The sequence below is a fragment of the Selaginella moellendorffii genome, unplaced genomic scaffold, assembly GCF_000143415.4.
Source record: "Selaginella moellendorffii unplaced genomic scaffold, v1.0 SELMOscaffold_50, whole genome shotgun sequence".
NCBI classification, from domain to species: Eukaryota; Viridiplantae; Streptophyta; class Lycopodiopsida; order Selaginellales; family Selaginellaceae; genus Selaginella; species Selaginella moellendorffii.
The window spans coordinates 1097790-1114799 of record NW_003314311.1 but is presented as its reverse complement, the minus strand read 5'-3'; the positions used below and the strand labels follow the sequence as shown (position 1 = coordinate 1114799).

General features: G+C 38.9%; 2 protein-coding genes and 1 pseudogene across 2 annotated transcripts; all 3 read right to left on the bottom strand.

Moving 5' to 3' along the window:
- Positions 1 to 5640, bottom strand: part of LOC9648276 — a 10711-nt pseudogene extending 5071 nt beyond the window's left edge.
- Positions 5641 to 6008: 368 nt separating this feature from the next.
- LOC9648275 (peroxidase P7) lies at positions 6009 to 14206 on the bottom strand. Its single transcript, XM_002981656.2, has 4 exons — positions 14144 to 14206; positions 6804 to 7031; positions 6601 to 6759; positions 6009 to 6545 (listed from the first exon to the last, which is right to left on the bottom strand). Exons 1-4 carry the CDS (start codon positions 14204 to 14206, stop codon positions 6009 to 6011), a joined length of 987 nt encoding a protein of 328 aa, XP_002981702.2.
- A 740-nt stretch (positions 14207 to 14946) lies between these two features.
- LOC9648274 (homocysteine S-methyltransferase 1) lies at positions 14947 to 16758 on the bottom strand. The gene is made up of 7 exons (XM_024686788.1): positions 16458 to 16758; positions 16296 to 16352; positions 15793 to 15998; positions 15601 to 15730; positions 15338 to 15541; positions 15219 to 15290; positions 14947 to 15162 (listed from the first exon to the last, which is right to left on the bottom strand). The coding sequence occupies exons 1-7, from the start codon at positions 16632 to 16634 to the stop codon at positions 15031 to 15033; spliced, it is 978 nt and encodes a 325-aa protein (XP_024542556.1). The 5' UTR covers positions 16635 to 16758; the 3' UTR covers positions 14947 to 15030.
- Between the last annotated feature and the right edge of the window lie 252 nt (positions 16759 to 17010).

The following is a 17010-nucleotide window of genomic DNA, read 5'->3' as shown; positions in this document are numbered from 1 at the left end:
GCCATAGGCCTTTTCCTCTCTCCTTCGTTTTTAATATTTTTTATCCTCTTTAAAAGTCTTCCTCCTCTTTTTTTAATATTTTTTCTCTCTTCTTGGTAACATCTTCCTCTCTTTTTATCTCTTTTTTTTAATATTTTTTTTCCACTTTATATTTCTCCTATGTGCCCCTCTTTTTTTAAATATTTTTTCTTCTATGTATGAATGTTGTGCCCCTTCTTTCAACACATGCTAACCAAATGTAACATATTTTATTTAAGTCTACTGGAGAAAAGGCAATTATTTAATAAAAATAAATTTAATTCAAGGATCTATATACTATTATTCCCATTAATATAGACTTTTTTCATTTGTAAATCATCAAACTTTCTATCTAAGCTTGAAATAATCTCCCACTTGTCTCCCTCTCATGATCTTTCACTTGTGCTTCATCACTAACTACAATAAGTTGATCCTAATCTAAGTGAAGCAAGCACCATATATTTTCTAACTCCAAGGTAGCAAAAAAAATTTCACCAACCAATTAAAAAAGGGGAAATTATTTGATAATATAGCCTTTAACATATTTATCACTTGAAGACTCAAAATGTGTGTGTTGAGATGGGGAAAGTGTCTAAATGGATCCTCAAGGTTCCAAAGATTCATAATAATAATATATCCAAATCTTATCCCATAATTACATGAGTTATAAATTTAATGTTTAAATTAGTTTTCTATAGGCATTTTGGTGTTTTAGCTCCATCTTTTTAATCTCATTCTCTTTGTTTAAATATAAGTTTTTTTAATGAGTCTATATCAAATTTTGTAGCCAGAGTTTGAGAGATTTCTATCAAATTATATTCACTTTGAGACATTTTGAGTGTTATAGCTTGTTTTCTTTGTTTTTTATTCCATTGTTTTTAGGTGATATCCTATATCTATATTCTTTCATGATATCTTTCATATCTTTCTTCAATTTTATAGCTAAATTTCTCTTTTCTTTATGAGGAATTGAGATTTGCAAAAGGACAACAATCTTGGTTAGGGGAAATCCACAGTAGTTTGCTTATTTATTTGGAACTATCCCATTTTGGACATTTTATTCTCACACAAATTAAAATTCTTTAATGCATTTACTACATATTAGACACTTTATGCTAGTTCAAACTTGTTTAAGCCAGAGATGGCAGCTAGTAATCTTTCATATAATGCATAGGATATAGGGATGTTTTCACACCTTCTATGCAAGCTAGATTACCAAAATGCTCTTTCTAGCAAGAAAGAAACATTGTTTACCATAGATACTAAGTGAAAGAGTATACCATTGATGGTTCTCCCCATGCACATCCATATTTTATAGCAAGGCATTAACTTGCCATACTTATTTAGCAATGGTGACATCTTTGCCAAAACATATATCACTCACTTTGAACAATATTGTCCATCAAATAGCATTGGCAAGGATGATTACAAGCTTTACAACTTTTTGCAATCACTCATTGGCCAAGTAACATGGAAAAAAACTCTTTTGGAGGCAAACATAGTTAACTACTCCACATTCAAAGCATTTTTTCAAAATCACTTTGATCAATAATGACTAGCAAATCACTTACTCATAACCTTGTTCATTTTTCGACAAGAAGCATGTGAATCTAGACTAGAGTACGTCATGTGGTTCAGATTTTACTGGAAGAAGTGTGTCCAGTGCAAGTGCATCATAAATAAACCTCACAACATCACTGCACTCATCTCTGGCCACAAGGGAAATCTCCAATGCAAGATGCTTAAGCGAGAGTTTCAAATATGTCATGGGCCTTTCATTGCAGTAGAGACTCTAGAGTGTGATATTCTCCAAAAAAGCTTGGGATTTCCAGGGTAGAGGAGGCTTTCCTCCTGTCCTTTGAGGAGAGCTTATGCATTGATGTGGGCTGTTCTTTGAGTCTTATGCCTCTAGAACGTACAGGTATGGCCCTGCCAATGCAATCCAACAAGGCTGCCATTCTGCAGTAATATTACCAATTCCCTGCAGAATGAGTGATGCTTAGATGCTGATGAACGAGGAAAGTAACAATTTACCCCCCACAAAAGCACTCGTGCATCTCCAGCTGCCTCTGATGGTTCCCAAGATAAAGCGTTCGGCTGGGAGCTGGAACGGTCAGCCGACTCCAGAGCGTGCAGAAGATAGAGCAGCCTAAGGTATCTTGCAGGAGAAAAATGGATACCAAGGCGAGGAACTTCAATTGCAACGCATGTTGAAGGCCAATTCAAATCTTCATATTGAGCCTGGAACATAATAACCACAAACTATGTCGTAACTAGCTTCACCATATGCAGCATAATCGACATCCCACAACGGTCAAGTACAGGAAAGATTGAATATGCATTGTCACCAGCATCTGTGGCCAGCGCAGGAAAGTGAGCCCATTCGAAATCACCATCAACAAAGAAAGCCGATATATCCCGTCCAGATACATAAAGTTTAGTGTAGCGACTTCGTTTCAGGAACTCAACGTCGTCATTCCCCTGAAGAAGGATGTTGTAAGTTTTATATGCATCTTATGCACGTACCAGTGTTCGAAGATTAAAATGTCCCAAGTCTACCAACAATTGGCTTTTCTTTCCAATTCCTTCATCTTTGAGTGCAGGAATTAAGACTTTTGGAGCGTCAAGATCAATATCTATAGAGAACCTGCATGCAAGAAAAAGTCAAGCCAAAAAGAGTAGCAAAAACTTTTGAATACCTTCTCTGTTTCTCTAGTTGAGATAGTATCTGTTCTTGAGCACGCCTTGTTACCTCTTCTGCCTTTGTCTGGCATGCATGGACTGTGAAATGAGTAACATATATTTTTGCTACGGAGCTTCATACCTGCAAAGTCACAGCAGTTTCCAAAGCCACTGTCGGGCTCATGGCTTGGCCAGATTTCATAAAGTGCATGACCTGTCAAAACTGGATCTACAAACCTGCACGCATTATGTAAGCTGGGATGAACTCTTTCAACACAAAACGTTACCGTCACATAGCATGATGACATCGCGACAGACAGCTTCCAATCCAAATGTTCTTCGAAAGGAACATACGCAAACGTCAAATCCAACGCTTGCGCTTTTCCCTCTCTACTCACGCTCTGTCAAACCATACAGATATTATCATCTTAAGACATGCAAATTCCATTCAGCTTACCGAAATGAGAGGCCCCTCTGGAGATGAAAGGCCATAGTACGTCAACTTAGTGTCGCAGAAGAACGTTTTCGGGAACAGCTTGAGAGAAACGTTTAAATTGGAGAAAGTCCCACATAATATGACCAAATCGGTGCTGTCTTTTATGCACGCCAAGCTCTGTTTTATGGTCACGTCGAGCATTGTTTGCAGCATGTTCTGTGGCTCTTGAGTAGAAAGCAGCGGATAGTCTTGCCCCGGTTGATAGCTTAGAAGCTCGTTAATCTTATTCCATTCTTCCTTTGTAAGTTGCGCTGGGGCCGCTTCCGTTTCAGGGCCTTGGGCAACTGAGGCCCTTGGACCAGCGCCGCTCCTGCATAGCAAGCGATTAATGTAAAACAAATGAAAACATATGCCACAATACCCGCCAAATGGCCACCAGGTGCTTTTCCTGGACTTTTCGCGTGCCGCGGCTGCCTCTTTTAACTTTGCCGTCTCAACTTTTGCATGGGCAAGCATTCTGCAGCCACCACTTCTCCATCAACTAACAGAAAGCATAAACAAACTACCGACCTCCAAAGTAGAATAGCTTCTACGTCTAGCTCCCGGTCGATTTGCCTTATTTCAAAATTGTCAAACTTGCCCTGCTGGAGCCCGCTAACATAAAGATCCACATATTTCTTTCGTAACCCTGATGCTCGAGACAGATGTTCCCAAGAGAAGTTACACCTGCAAACATTTGCTCATACTCGGTTATTAATGAAAACGAACCTTGACTTTCTCTGCTGCTGCGTTACCGCACGACCAGCATAGCGCCACCATGCCTTAGCATCTACCAACACGGGTATCATAGGTCTGAAGAGAGAGAACTCCATTCGTATCCTGTACCGTGAAACACCCTCCAACAGTTGAATACCATCCCGATATTGATCCTAAAACAGAATGAAAGTTAACCCAAGTGTAGCATTTAGAGAAACCAACCTCAGACACAGCAATAGACACTTGATCCAAAACGAGAGAAGCCTTCTGAAAAGGTGTTTTAGAATCCCTTTTCTCTCTCTTTCCACACTGGTGATACTTCATCAGGCCAGCAACCGGATGAAGCAGGTACTTGTGTTGTATTTTCCCTTTAATACTCGGTTCAAACATCTGAAACCATAATAATTTTAAATGCTGTTTTCATTGAAGAAAACACAAACCTCGCTCCATTCTTTGGATGTCATCTCATCCCACCGTTTCTCCAGAGTCCACGGCCCAGTATCCGAGTCATGGTAGATAGAAAAACTATCCAGCTGGAGCGACTGCACAGCAAGCAGGAAAAAAGAAACTGAAGTACACGTTACGAAATTGATCAAAATACCTTGTGAAGCTTGTCAAGAGCTCCACTAGTTACGAAGGTTTCTACATCATTCTCGTCAATGGTCACAGCGGCAAGTTTGGCTAAAGTAACGCCAAAACAAAATGGATGGGAGGGGTTGCTGAAAAATGAAGCCAGTATCAGTACCAGCATTTAGCTTGATAGAGATGAACGCGACCTGAGGGTGTCTTCGTAACGAATATGAAGATTAGTCACGGAGACTTTAAGATTGCCAATGATCGTCGCAACGAGCGAGCCTAACCAGGACTTACTTTCCGGCGACTGCAAAAAACAGAAAATTTAACACGAAACCTCAAACAGCATTTTGCGGCACATACCGCATCATCACCGGATCTTCCTGCCTTCGCATCAAGCAATGCCATCTCCAGCTCCTTAAGACACAAAAAGCGTTTGAGAATAAACTTGACAGGCAAGTATGTACTAACCTCAATCTGGCTCCGCTTAGCGTCAAGCCAGGCTTCCATGTTCTCGTTCTGCAACCGCATTTCACGAAAGTTTCCGTAACGCTTGAAGCTAAAAACCAAATCTTACCTTGAAAAGCTGTTCATCTTCAACAGGCTCCGCCAAAACAAAAACCCGGTCGAGAAGTACAATCACCGGATCTTTTCCAAGCTTGTTCCAAGGAATCTAAGAAAAACGAAAGCATAAGAATCAAAGGTACACTTTTCTTGATCAATGCCTTGCCTTCAACGTGACAGACCCAAGGAATCCAGCTTTGACAGTGAGAGGAAGCCTCAGAGCATTCAGAGCTTCAGCCTTGAGCTGCAAGTCCTTGAGCACTACATCGCCTGTCCAAAAAACACCAAAATTTCAACACCCCCCGAGCAAAAAATCTAGCTCTCACCTTTCCACACACTGATCTGGAGCGCCTCCGCTGAGAGACCCCGCACATATTGCCCAGGTATCTGCGAAGAAGATACAAGACCTGCAGAAACAAGAAATGGAGAAAATCGCGAGCTCAATCCAGTCCGCCAATGCAATCCATCTCTCCAATCCCCAAACTAGCGATCGATCACTCACATGAGCCTCAAACATGACGACACCGAGCGCCCAAGCGCATCACTCCTACCGATCGCAGCGCCTAGCTAGCCCTAGGCAGCACAAAATTTTCTCCACAGCAAGCAAGTATATGTCAGTGAATATTCGCCATTGCGTGGCAATACGTCTAAAACCTAAGGTTTATATATATTAACGTTAGGGTTTAAGAGTTGAAGATTCCGAACCGTGGCAATTGAAATTTCGCCGATGCGGCTCCGATGACGTGCCCTGGCTCGCGGCGAAAATCTTGGCTCATTGGCCAAGTGATTAGAACCTTGGCCGAGCTTAAGGGGGATCTTGATTGGGAAGAATGGAATCTCTCACCAGAGTGATTTAGCAGGACGAGAAAATTTCCACCACCATCATCATGCTACGGGATATGCCAACATTCCTTTCTCTAGTCAAGGCTGTGGTGTATATTTTTATGTGAGGAATAGATTTACATGTATAGGAAAAAAACTAGCACGAGGATCGAATTTCACCATGCCCTGCTGTGATTGGCGAGAGCTTGCCCATTTTGATCATGCCATTGGCGAAGGCGGTAAAGAATGTCTGCTGGTTGGCCGCAAACTCCTTGACAAAGCCCACCAGATCAATCTCCAAGAGCTGCTGGTCTGAAAAGAGGAGCGACTGATTCGCCAGGAGAGCTCGAAAGTACAAGTTGTCGAAGGTGGTGGGGGATGGATCCAAATTGGTCAATCTGTCTGGGGCTGTTGGAGGGCAATTCTTCTCGAGTCGAGATTTGAAGGCCCGATCGATGCTATCTCCTGGGGTTCCATTGAAGAGGCGTGCGCTAAATGCAGAGCACTGGGCCTGGCCGATGGAATGGCCTCCTGAAAGCGCTACGAGATCACGCTTGGAAAGACCCCGCCTTTGGAAGCTCTGGATGAGCTGCGTTGCAGTGAGGTTTGGGCTGGGAATGGCCTCCATTGCGGCGGCGACGGTCGCAGGACTGTCCCGTCGGCCAAATTCTACTGTCCATGAAGGGCCGCCCAGCTGCAAAGTCGAAAGAGAATGATCAACTCAAGCCGCGATGGAGATTCTCACTCACGGCTATGACGGATTCCCGGGCGCTCAGCGCAAGAATGTCCGCGCACGATACTGTTGCCGGGCATGAAGTCTCCACGGCGCGCTTGACGTTGTTGATGATTTTGAGTCCCTTGGCGGAGCGCCCATCTCCTCGCTGGAGGAGCAGCGATCCGTCGCAGCCCTGGCAGCCATAAATGAGTAACGCTATTTTAATTTCTGACTTACTCGAGAGAAGCAATCTCGGAAGTGGAGCTTGAGGATCGACGCAGCAGATCGACTTTCGTTGGAAAATTCAGAGCGAATCACACTTCTCACGATCTGAGGGAGATCGGGACAAGTGTTAGCATAGAAAGAAGTTGAGAGCTCCAATGACATTGTTGGTGATCCCTGGCAAAATGCATAGCGCCGCAGCAGTGCTAGCACCAGCAGTAATGCTGCAGAGACGACTGGAGCCTGGAATTTGGATCGCTGCATTTTGATCAGTAAAACTTCCCTCCACTCCTCTTTGCAAACGAAGAAGTTTTGGCTTCTTTTTATATTGAGTCCCAACTATTGTACATGTCATGCCCCTCATAGCCATATTACCCCACAGTGTGGGTCCACCCGGGAATACCCTTATTGGGACATTCAGAATCCACATTTTTGCTTATTGGGACATTCAGAATCCACATTTTTTTCTCCAAGCAGAATGTGGGGGATGCCATGGTAAGTTCAATGTTTCAATGCATTCAAGCTAAAAAACATTTTTAAGGAAAATTTGGATTTAGACATTGTAGAAACTCCACAAGTAAATATTTTATGTGATTTTAAACATATAAGTATTGTGTAATCTATGTAACAATCACTCTCTCAACTACCCCTAGGACTTCTTTTGAAACATAAAAGCTAAGCAATATTAGTTTTTCAATTTAAAACTTTTAGTTTTTTCTATCTCATTTCTTTTTTATACATATTTCAACTAGTTTTGGTGTTTTCATCAAACTAACAATAAAGGATCTCACCACTAACCTAGCCCCTCCTTACACATAGTTTAATTACATCACAGCTTGTGTTACTATGCATAACATAATGATAATTAGTGGTGCCAGGTTTTAGGATGAGTGGGATGGTAAAGACTATGATTTAGGATATGATACTCAAGAAAGCAATGTTGCTAGAAGTATTTCTAGATTTAAATTTAGGAAGATTGTAATAGATTATATTTTAAGTTTTCATCAATAGAAAAAACTATATTCTCTTCATAATCCACATTTCTAGACAATACAAAAAAGATAGTTTCTCATCCATCATTAAATTCATAGAACATGGGACAAGTTTAAAATTGGAGTATGGTATATATTGCCAAGAAACTCAAATTTAAATTGTTTTGCCAGTAATTTCTTGAAAAAAATCTTAAAGAAGAAGGAATGGAGTTTATTTGCTGTGGAAAACATAATCAATTACTCTAAATTTTTTTCCTTTTGAGCAAGTTCTTACTTGGGTTTTTAGATGACACATTTTTTAATAGCATGTCACAAGACATACACAAGCAGGAAAATTGGATATTTATAACTCTTGTATTTGACTCCAGCTTAAAAAAAGTTATAACCAATATTAGCGAAGAATAAATTGAGGAATTATTCATCTAAATCTTACAAAGCTTTGATAGAGGCAAATTTATGATTAAAACATTGTGCTATAAAGTATATTATGCTGATCTAAAGTCCTTTAGCTTGGACTACTATTTAAACACAATTTAAATGTAGACTTGTTCTGAGTTTACTATACATATTGTAAAAGCTTATGAGACTCGAACAAAACTCACAAATCAAAAATTCAAAAATAATTATTACGAACCACTCTAATTGTTTGAACTGTTCAAACCGCTTTACCCATAATACATCTAGGTGAATTAATTATAAAAAGGATTTTGTCTAAAAAGGTGAAATAACCTCAGACACTCCCAAAAATTTTGAGATTATGCAAAGCTCAAGAATTTGTTATACAAGCTTGAACAAAGATTTGTATTGACCATTACCACTTATGGCTAAAGATAAATTTACCTTGAAAAACAAGTTTTGTCTAGATTTGAAGTAAAATCTTCCATGAATTAGTTATTACATGTTTAAAAAACTATCTAATGTCATTCCATAAGTAAATTGATATAGAATAGACTATCATATGCTAAATAATTTGACTCTTGTATTAATTCCATAAGGCAATTTCATGGAATGATTTCTATACCTCGTTTAAATTAATCTTTAGTGTTGATCCAGTTTGCCTATAATTTGCTAAAAGCAATAAGCCACTTTTTCTAATTCCATAGTTATAAGGGCAAGGTTGGATATAAATTAGAAGGTAAGACCCACTATGAAGCAAACAAACTACTCTTATCATATGCCAAAATTTTTACATTTAATTAATCTTAATCACACTACGCACAAGCAAAAAGGGAAAGACTTTTTATGCATTTAGGTGGAGAGATTGAGGATTAATTACCCTCCACTGTCCTGATAGAAATTATGTCACACTATATTGCCCACAAAGGAATGATTAGGCTATAGTGGCCTACACTATGAAAATATAGAACATTTTTTTGTGAAAATTATGATATTTGTTAAATGTATAAATTACCGCTTAAAAAGAAAATTCATGAATTAAATCCTACTTATCCATATAAAGCATTTCATAAATGAGAATTGGATTTTGTAGGTCTTATAGTCACAAATAGTAAAAAGAACAAATACATTTTAATTACCACTGATTATATGACTAAATGGGTAGAAACTATGTGTATGAAACAAGCATCAGCTACTAACATTGTCAAATTCCTTTATAAAACATTATTGTAAGATTTGGTTTGCCTAACGAAATCATCACAGATAAAGACAACCATTTCATCAATGAAACAATAAATTTTTATACAAAAATTTATCTTTAAGCACAAAAAGTTCACACCATATTACCCACAAGGGAATGATTGGGCTAAATCTACTAACAAAGTGCTTAAAAGTATCTTAAAAAAGATTGTAAAGGACAATAAAAAAGATTGAGATAAGAAAATCCTAAATGCTTTATAAACTTATAGGATTGCATATAAAGTATCTACAAATATAACACTATTTCGTCTCACATATGGTTAGAAAGCTTTAACAACTATGGAATTTATAATTTCCTCTTTGTGTAAAAAATGGCTTAGACAAAAAATAAACTCTTAAACAAAGACTTGCCAAAATAGAAAATTTATATGAGCTTTAGCTTAGAGCAGTCTAAACTTTGCATGCAATTCAAAAAACCAGAATTTGAAAATCTCTTGTGAGCTTAAACCAAGAGATAAAATCCTTTAGTATCAAGGCAAAATAAATGCTCTTAGAAATAAATTCGAGAGAAAATAAAATGGTTCATTTATTTAGTCTAAGATACCAGCTTTAGGAACGGCTGAAGTGCACACCTTAAATGGAGATAATATTGCAATAATAAATTTAAACCATTTAAGGAAGTATCACGAAGATATAAGTATAAATATTATCTATATCTTTGGATAAACATGCGGATGAAACCCTCACAGAGATTCATTATGATGAGCTATTTAAATGCACAAATAGGGTACCCAATTGAATGAAGTATAGGGGTCTAGAAAAATTTTACAAAGTGACATCAAATTTTGTAAAACCATAGGAAGGTAGATTAGTTCTTCAATTATAGGATTTGTAAAATTAATTTTCAGAAATGGATGAAGGGGATATTAAAATCATTTAAGATCTTATTTCCAAGTTTTTCTATCTCCTTATAGAGTTAGATCAGTGGAATTGGATAGGAATAATCTTTCCTGATAAGCTCAGATAAAGATCTGTTCATTTAGAATAGAGGGAAAATATATATCCCTTAGAAAAGACTCGTCTTCATGCTAGAAAAACCCTGAGTGCTTTGTTTTATGAAGAAGTTCCAAAAAAAAAAAAAATCAAAGGATACATTGGACATATATTTCTTTCTCTAGAGCAAGTTTTCCCTCAAAATCTTGCTAGTATGGTCTATACAAATTTTCTCTAGGCAATACAAAACGTAAAAGAAAACAAAAGAAGGGGCGGATACTCTAAGAGTAATATCTATATTTTTCTTGCTATATTTTATAAACTCTACCAACAAACCATGAGGATTAATAAGTAGAAATTACTAAGCTAATAAAGAAAAAAAAATTCCACAATACATTTGCATACAAAAGCAAACAAAGGCAAGAAAATAAAGCTTAAGGCTAACATAGTAAGATAGAGCAACTTAAGTAACTTGGAGGTAACTAAGGAATTTTTTTTTCTCTCTCGCTCTTTCCCTCTCACCAACTTTATGCCTATACCTTTGCCAAGATGCACCGACACTCTATAGTTCCAAAACAATGTATGGCAGCTTAAATGTTGTCTATGGCCACGCAAGAGCAAATGCCATTGTCACCACCTACTAAGTTAAGTGCATTTTTAATTGGGCAAAATGAATTTGTCCTCATGCCACCGCCACAAGCCATCAACTCCACTCTTGCATCGTTAATGCAAAAGCACCACGATTGGCAAACTACACTGTCTCCTAGTTGTTTAATGCCAAATGGTTCACCTACAAATCTCCATGGATGGCAAAAATGCCTAGACAAGATAAATATATGGAGGAAATCTCATTCGGCAACGAGGAGCCGAATTATAACCAAGTAAAGCTATCTAGGCAACTTATGCTTCTCCCTAAGATAAATTTTTGCTTAATGCCTTTGGGTTACTCACTTATGCAAGGGATCAAGCTTATATAGAAGTGGTACTCAAAGGAGCATATTTTTCTTTTTTGTGGGCGAGTTCATCCCTTTGGACTCACTCAGTTTACTCGGATTTTTCATTTAGACAACAAGGGTGAAATAATCACGATAAGCAAGAAGGATTGCATGCCCAAATAATATGTCCTCCCAAAACTACACATCTAGACAAGGAAGCAACTTCACCTACTTGAAACCTGACTATCATGTTAGGTTTAAAGTGTTATAGGCCATCATCAACAAGAGGATGATTGCGCAAAATGCTAGCATCAAGATAGCCTACATGTTGGAAGCTAACGTGATTGGATGGCAAATAATCATAACTCATTTTACCTACAACGGATTACTAGCTAAAATGAAAAATGTTACCTTATAAGTAGGCAAGGGAAGGCAAATGAAGATGAGAATCTTTATATTTTTGTGGTGCATCTATAAGCATTACACCGCTCAAATGAATCCCATGCCTCACTTTGCCATTGAGCCACCACCTCCAGTACCTCCTCCAAGGGAGATAGCAAGGGATGTGAAAGTGGAGGAGAATATAGATTCAAGGGAGGAAAATTCTCCCCTTAAAAAGAAACTCTGTCTAGATCTAAAAATCCAAGCTACGAGACCTCTAGGGTTCATTCTGCAGAAATCCAGTGGCCGATTATGCCGCAAAAAAGCTGGAGGTGGCAAGTATGGTGATAAAACGCCACACCTGGATCAGGAACAATGTCTACAAAGACAACACTGATGCCTATACAAATCTCCCTAAGCATCAGAAAAGTGACAAGTACATAAATAAATAACATTAAGCAAACAATGGATGCCAAAGTTGTGGAAACAATTCCAAAATTTAGGCCACAAGGTCCAATACATGATGTGTCTACAGATGTTGCAAAATCATTGGCCGTAGATACAGCCAATGAGGTGCGTTTAGGCTAAGAATATTACGGCCAAGAAACTTAATGGGATGAGGTTACAAAAGAGGGTCTAGGTGAATTAGAGGAGTATGGGTTAAGTTTTCTCTAGACCACTTATGCATTTGATAGTGACACACCTTTAGCCGACAAGTCTAGTGAGATGAGGCAGCCACAACAGCAATAAACATTGTAGCAACATAAAGTCAAGGCTAGCTATGCCTTCGCTCACAAGTCCGTGAGTCAGCCTAGCGAGCTAGCAATCTGAAACTTCATGGAGGAGTTGACTCAACACATTAAGGGAGGCAAGTAGCTAGTTGACAAGTTGAGGCAAGTGGTAGAAGATGAAGAAACTACAAAGTACCATAAGTCTTAAGCTACCTCAAAACAATCACCAAGAAAATGGATAGAGTCATGGGTGAATAGAATCATCAGTGCCACATAATCCATGAGCTCAAGAATGCAATCTCGACTTCTACATCCATCGATGCAAAGTGCATTAGCTATCAGGACCCATATTGCCATGCTCGACCAAAAGAATCAGATCATGCATCAAGAACTTGACGATCTACGCCAAAGCATCAAGCTTGTCACTATGAAGACCAAGTTTAACAACTTAGAGCAAAATTTGGAGAATCTAACTGCTTGAGGACAAGTAATAACTTTGTTGTGGGGGAGTGATAAAGAGGTAAATATTTTGTTTTATATATCTTCCCAAGTAAAGCAAAAGAAGGAAGATTAAGCAAAATAGAGTTATGCCTAAGCTGAGGCATCCAAAAAAGAAAAACCTAACATAAGCAATGCTTTGTTTTAGACAAACGAGAAGCAATTAGGAACAATTATAAAATCATGTGTATATAAGTAGCATTTAGATGTGTTGGAAAATAACCCCCATTCACTATTGTATACATTTGTATTGAATTAACTATCTTTTCTCCCACTTATGACTATTTGTGAAAAATAAAGTTGAGAAAGTGACATATATTTATCCTTACTTACGCCTTTAGGGTTTAAAGCTAAGTTATCTTCTATTCTTTTATTCTCTTCTTTGTCTTTAAGTTCTGAATAAAACTTATAGAGGTTGTGAGTGAAACTCTTCCAAATGGTCAAAAGTGTAGTTAAGTGGCTAAAATAAAATGAAAAATTTAATCATTTACATTCTTCTTCTCTTTTCTCCTTCTACATTCTTGTTTTTGTTTGTTTATCACTTTTTTGTAGGCAAGGGTGAGAACATGAGTATAGGTAGATAAAGCCTTACTCTAGCAAAAGTAGAAACCATAACACTCTCATCAACTAAGTTTGATTATTTAGTTGTAGCCACATAACATCAAACAACTATACCAATTGTTACTCCAAAATCAAAGGAGAAAAAGGCTATTGCAAAAGAGAAGTATATTACTTTATTATGAAAATGAATGAAAATAATGAGAAAGATAAAATAGAAAAAGTGGAAAAGCTACAAGAATAAAAGAGATCTAGATATTAAATTAAATCTAAATAATTTAAGCACTTTTTATGGACAATGAAAATTGCTCCTCACCTCTACTAATTTGACTATATTGAAAAATATGCATATTTAATTAGCTTGAAAAACTTAGTTTATATATATAAATGAATTAAAACTAATTCAATAGTTACCAAAATCTCATTATACTAATAATAATATATGGTATCGTAGTTGTACACTTGAATTTATTTCAATTTTTAACATGTTCAATTATATTAGTTGTTGATATAAAACCATTTCTTTGTTCATTTCATTTAGGGTTTCATTTAAGCTTTTGATGGAAAGCTGAAATGGCACCTCTTCCCCCATTTAGGGTCTATGGTGCCTCACAGCTATGGTGCTGCCAAGGATTCCAAAGGATAGGGAGGGATTATGGCGACCCAAGTACCAGCACTGGCTCAAGGGCTTTCCTTTCCAATGAAGCACAACCAGCAGGGGAAGCCATGGCCATGGCCGAGCCATGGCCGAGCCATGGCTAGGACTAGTGCAGCAGCCACGACTATGAATAGCCATGCCCTGGAAGCCACAACCAGTGGCCCTCACAGCTGCTATTGCAAGCTAAGAAGGAAGCTCCAGAGGAACTGTCAATTGAGGCAAGATATCTTTCGTTTTTCCTTTTTTGGTGGCATACCATGTAATGTGGTTGCTTTTCTTGTCAGAAGAGATGGATCCATGAGGAGGATGCTCGGCAGAAAAGGGAGAGGTGTTTTTGAATCCATGAGCCGAGCTAATAAAAAGCGTATTTATTACTCAAATAAAAAGCGGATTTATTACTCAAAGTAAATGCAATTTCACATATCACATCGCAGTGTTTACTATAAACATGTTTGCATTTAAGAAAGTTTAGAAATTATAGGCACTTTGCCTAATCTCAAAGGAAGGATTAATATAGCTGTTATTAATGCCATGCCTTGGCATACCCTGTCTGCTTCTCCTCACTTTGCAATCGTCATCTTCACAGCATCCCTGAGGCCATGGCCAGCAGCAAGAGAGCGTCCACCTTACCTTCACTCCACGATAGCCCTTTCTATTGCAGCACCTGGATCCATGCGGCTCTTGTTGAACTTCCGCCACGGTCTTCTTCGTCTTCTGCTGCCGCTTCACCTTGATTTTCTTGCCTCCGAGCAGCCTTGAGCAACTCTTCTTTTTCTTCAAGAATAGACTAAATGGGGCAACCTTTGCACCCCGCTCTTATCTAGAGCCTCTGAGATTTGCGTTTGAGTGAACATATTTTTTATGAGTTATACAAAATTGAGAGCTGGCTGGGTTTATGTTTCAAAAAATTGCCGAGCAAATACCTCTCACTGTGTCTGGAGTCGTTCGGCAGCAGCCACCAATCACATTAGCCCCAGCTCGCTTCCAGTTTTTGACAAACGCCATAAAATCCTTTTCACAATTCTCTTCATGCTGAAATAGGAAAAAAGAAGCAAATACTAGGAAACTATAGAAACTCTTTCTTGTACCTTCCAAAGTTTGGTCTTCGGGTCATATTGCTCTCCACTGTTAGGATAAACCACGATTGTTTTTGAGGTAGCCTGGTAAAAGTTTCAGGCATGAAATCAAGTCAAAGATTTTAAGGTACCTTGCGAGCTTCGTGAATAAGTCCTTCCACAAAATGTGGAGGACAGCAGTTGATTCCCACAGCCACAACTTTGTCACACTTATCGAGCATGGCTATGGATTCCGAGAAGTTGTCTCCAGACACCACATTTTTCCCGTCTTTGGAGCTAAATGCTATCCATGCTGGTACGTCAATATCCTCCTCTCCGAGCAACTCGATAAAAGCCTGAGCAAAAAAAAACCGTGTTTTTTCCTTAGCAGTTTTTTATTCATAAATTATCAAACCTGAGCTTCGAGTTTGCTGGGAATTGTTTCGATGGCAAGTAAGTCTGGGCCGCAGCTGCTAAGAATTTGAAGCCTTCGTCGATGGAAATCTTTGAGCTTTTTTAGAGTCATTCCTGGACCATAGTCACCGCTGAAACAAAGAACAAGTTTAATGCTTCCGAAAAAAAAGAGGTGGAAGAACTTTTAGAGTACCTATACTCGGAACCATCTGCTAGAAACGCTCCATAGCTTCCAATCGAAGCTGCGACTAGAGGACGATTAAATCTCTCAGCTTTTTGAGCTCTCTTTGTCCTCCAGAACCGATCCCGAGCTTCGCAAGCCAGCGTCACGCTTTTGCGGAGAAGAGCTTCGCTTTCTTCCAGACTGATCCCACGAGACTGAAATCCTTGAAGTGTGGCCTGGACGAAACAACACCAACGCTATCACTTTAACCAAAATACTTGGCATGCATCACGGAGTTGAAGCTTTGGAGCAAGCTAACTTAACACTAGAAAGTCAAACAATAACTCAATCATCTAAAGCCGTGGACAAAAACAAGGAACTACTTCGTCAAGAAAAAAACAGAATCGAACTTTTAGAAATCGATAGAAAACAAAGTAAGCTCTGAACGAATCAAACAAGAAACAGGCTCGTATAAACTCAAGATAAGAGAAAATGCCGTAGGAAAGAGATTAGAAGGGAAACTTGAGATTTACCTGATACGAGGATGTGACAAGAACTTCCGCTCCCGATTCCAAGTACTCCCAATGCACCTATCCAATCCAAAAGAAGACAATCACTCCCAAAACTCCAGCCAAAGCAAAGCAAAGATCTTTCCACCCATCCATTCAAACAAAAACCGCAAGAACGAAAAAAACCTTAGCGATGAGGCCCGGATTGGTGATGAGGCAGAGCGCGCTCCACAACGGATCGTTGAGGAGAGCGCCGTGCTTCTCCAGCTGCGTTGCAAATCCGCCATCCTTGACAACGCATCCCTTGTGCCGCACTAGCTCTTCCAAGCAATCGAAGCCGCCAGGCCTCGCATCAGACCCCATTGTCTATCTATTCTCTTCTCTAGGGCTCTAGAGCTTCTTCCAGCCTGCCTAGATCTATCAATCCTTCTTTTTCTTTCCTACCTAGATATCTGTGTGTGATTTTATCTACATTTGTTGGCCACTTTTTCTCCACATTCTTCCATTCAAAGCAAGAGAAGGACGACGTGTTTAACGCAGGCAACTTTCAAGCCAGCGCAGGTTGCCGCCTGCCTGCCAGTCCGGTGTCAGAAGAAAATCAACACACAAATGGACTTTTTAGTGGGTTGGTAGCAAACGGAACTGTACCTGGTCATCCAAACGGGATTGTACCTGGTCAAAACGTGTGTCCAGATGAACAGTTGGCTGTTTTTTCAGTTGAATCTCTATCTCTTCTTTT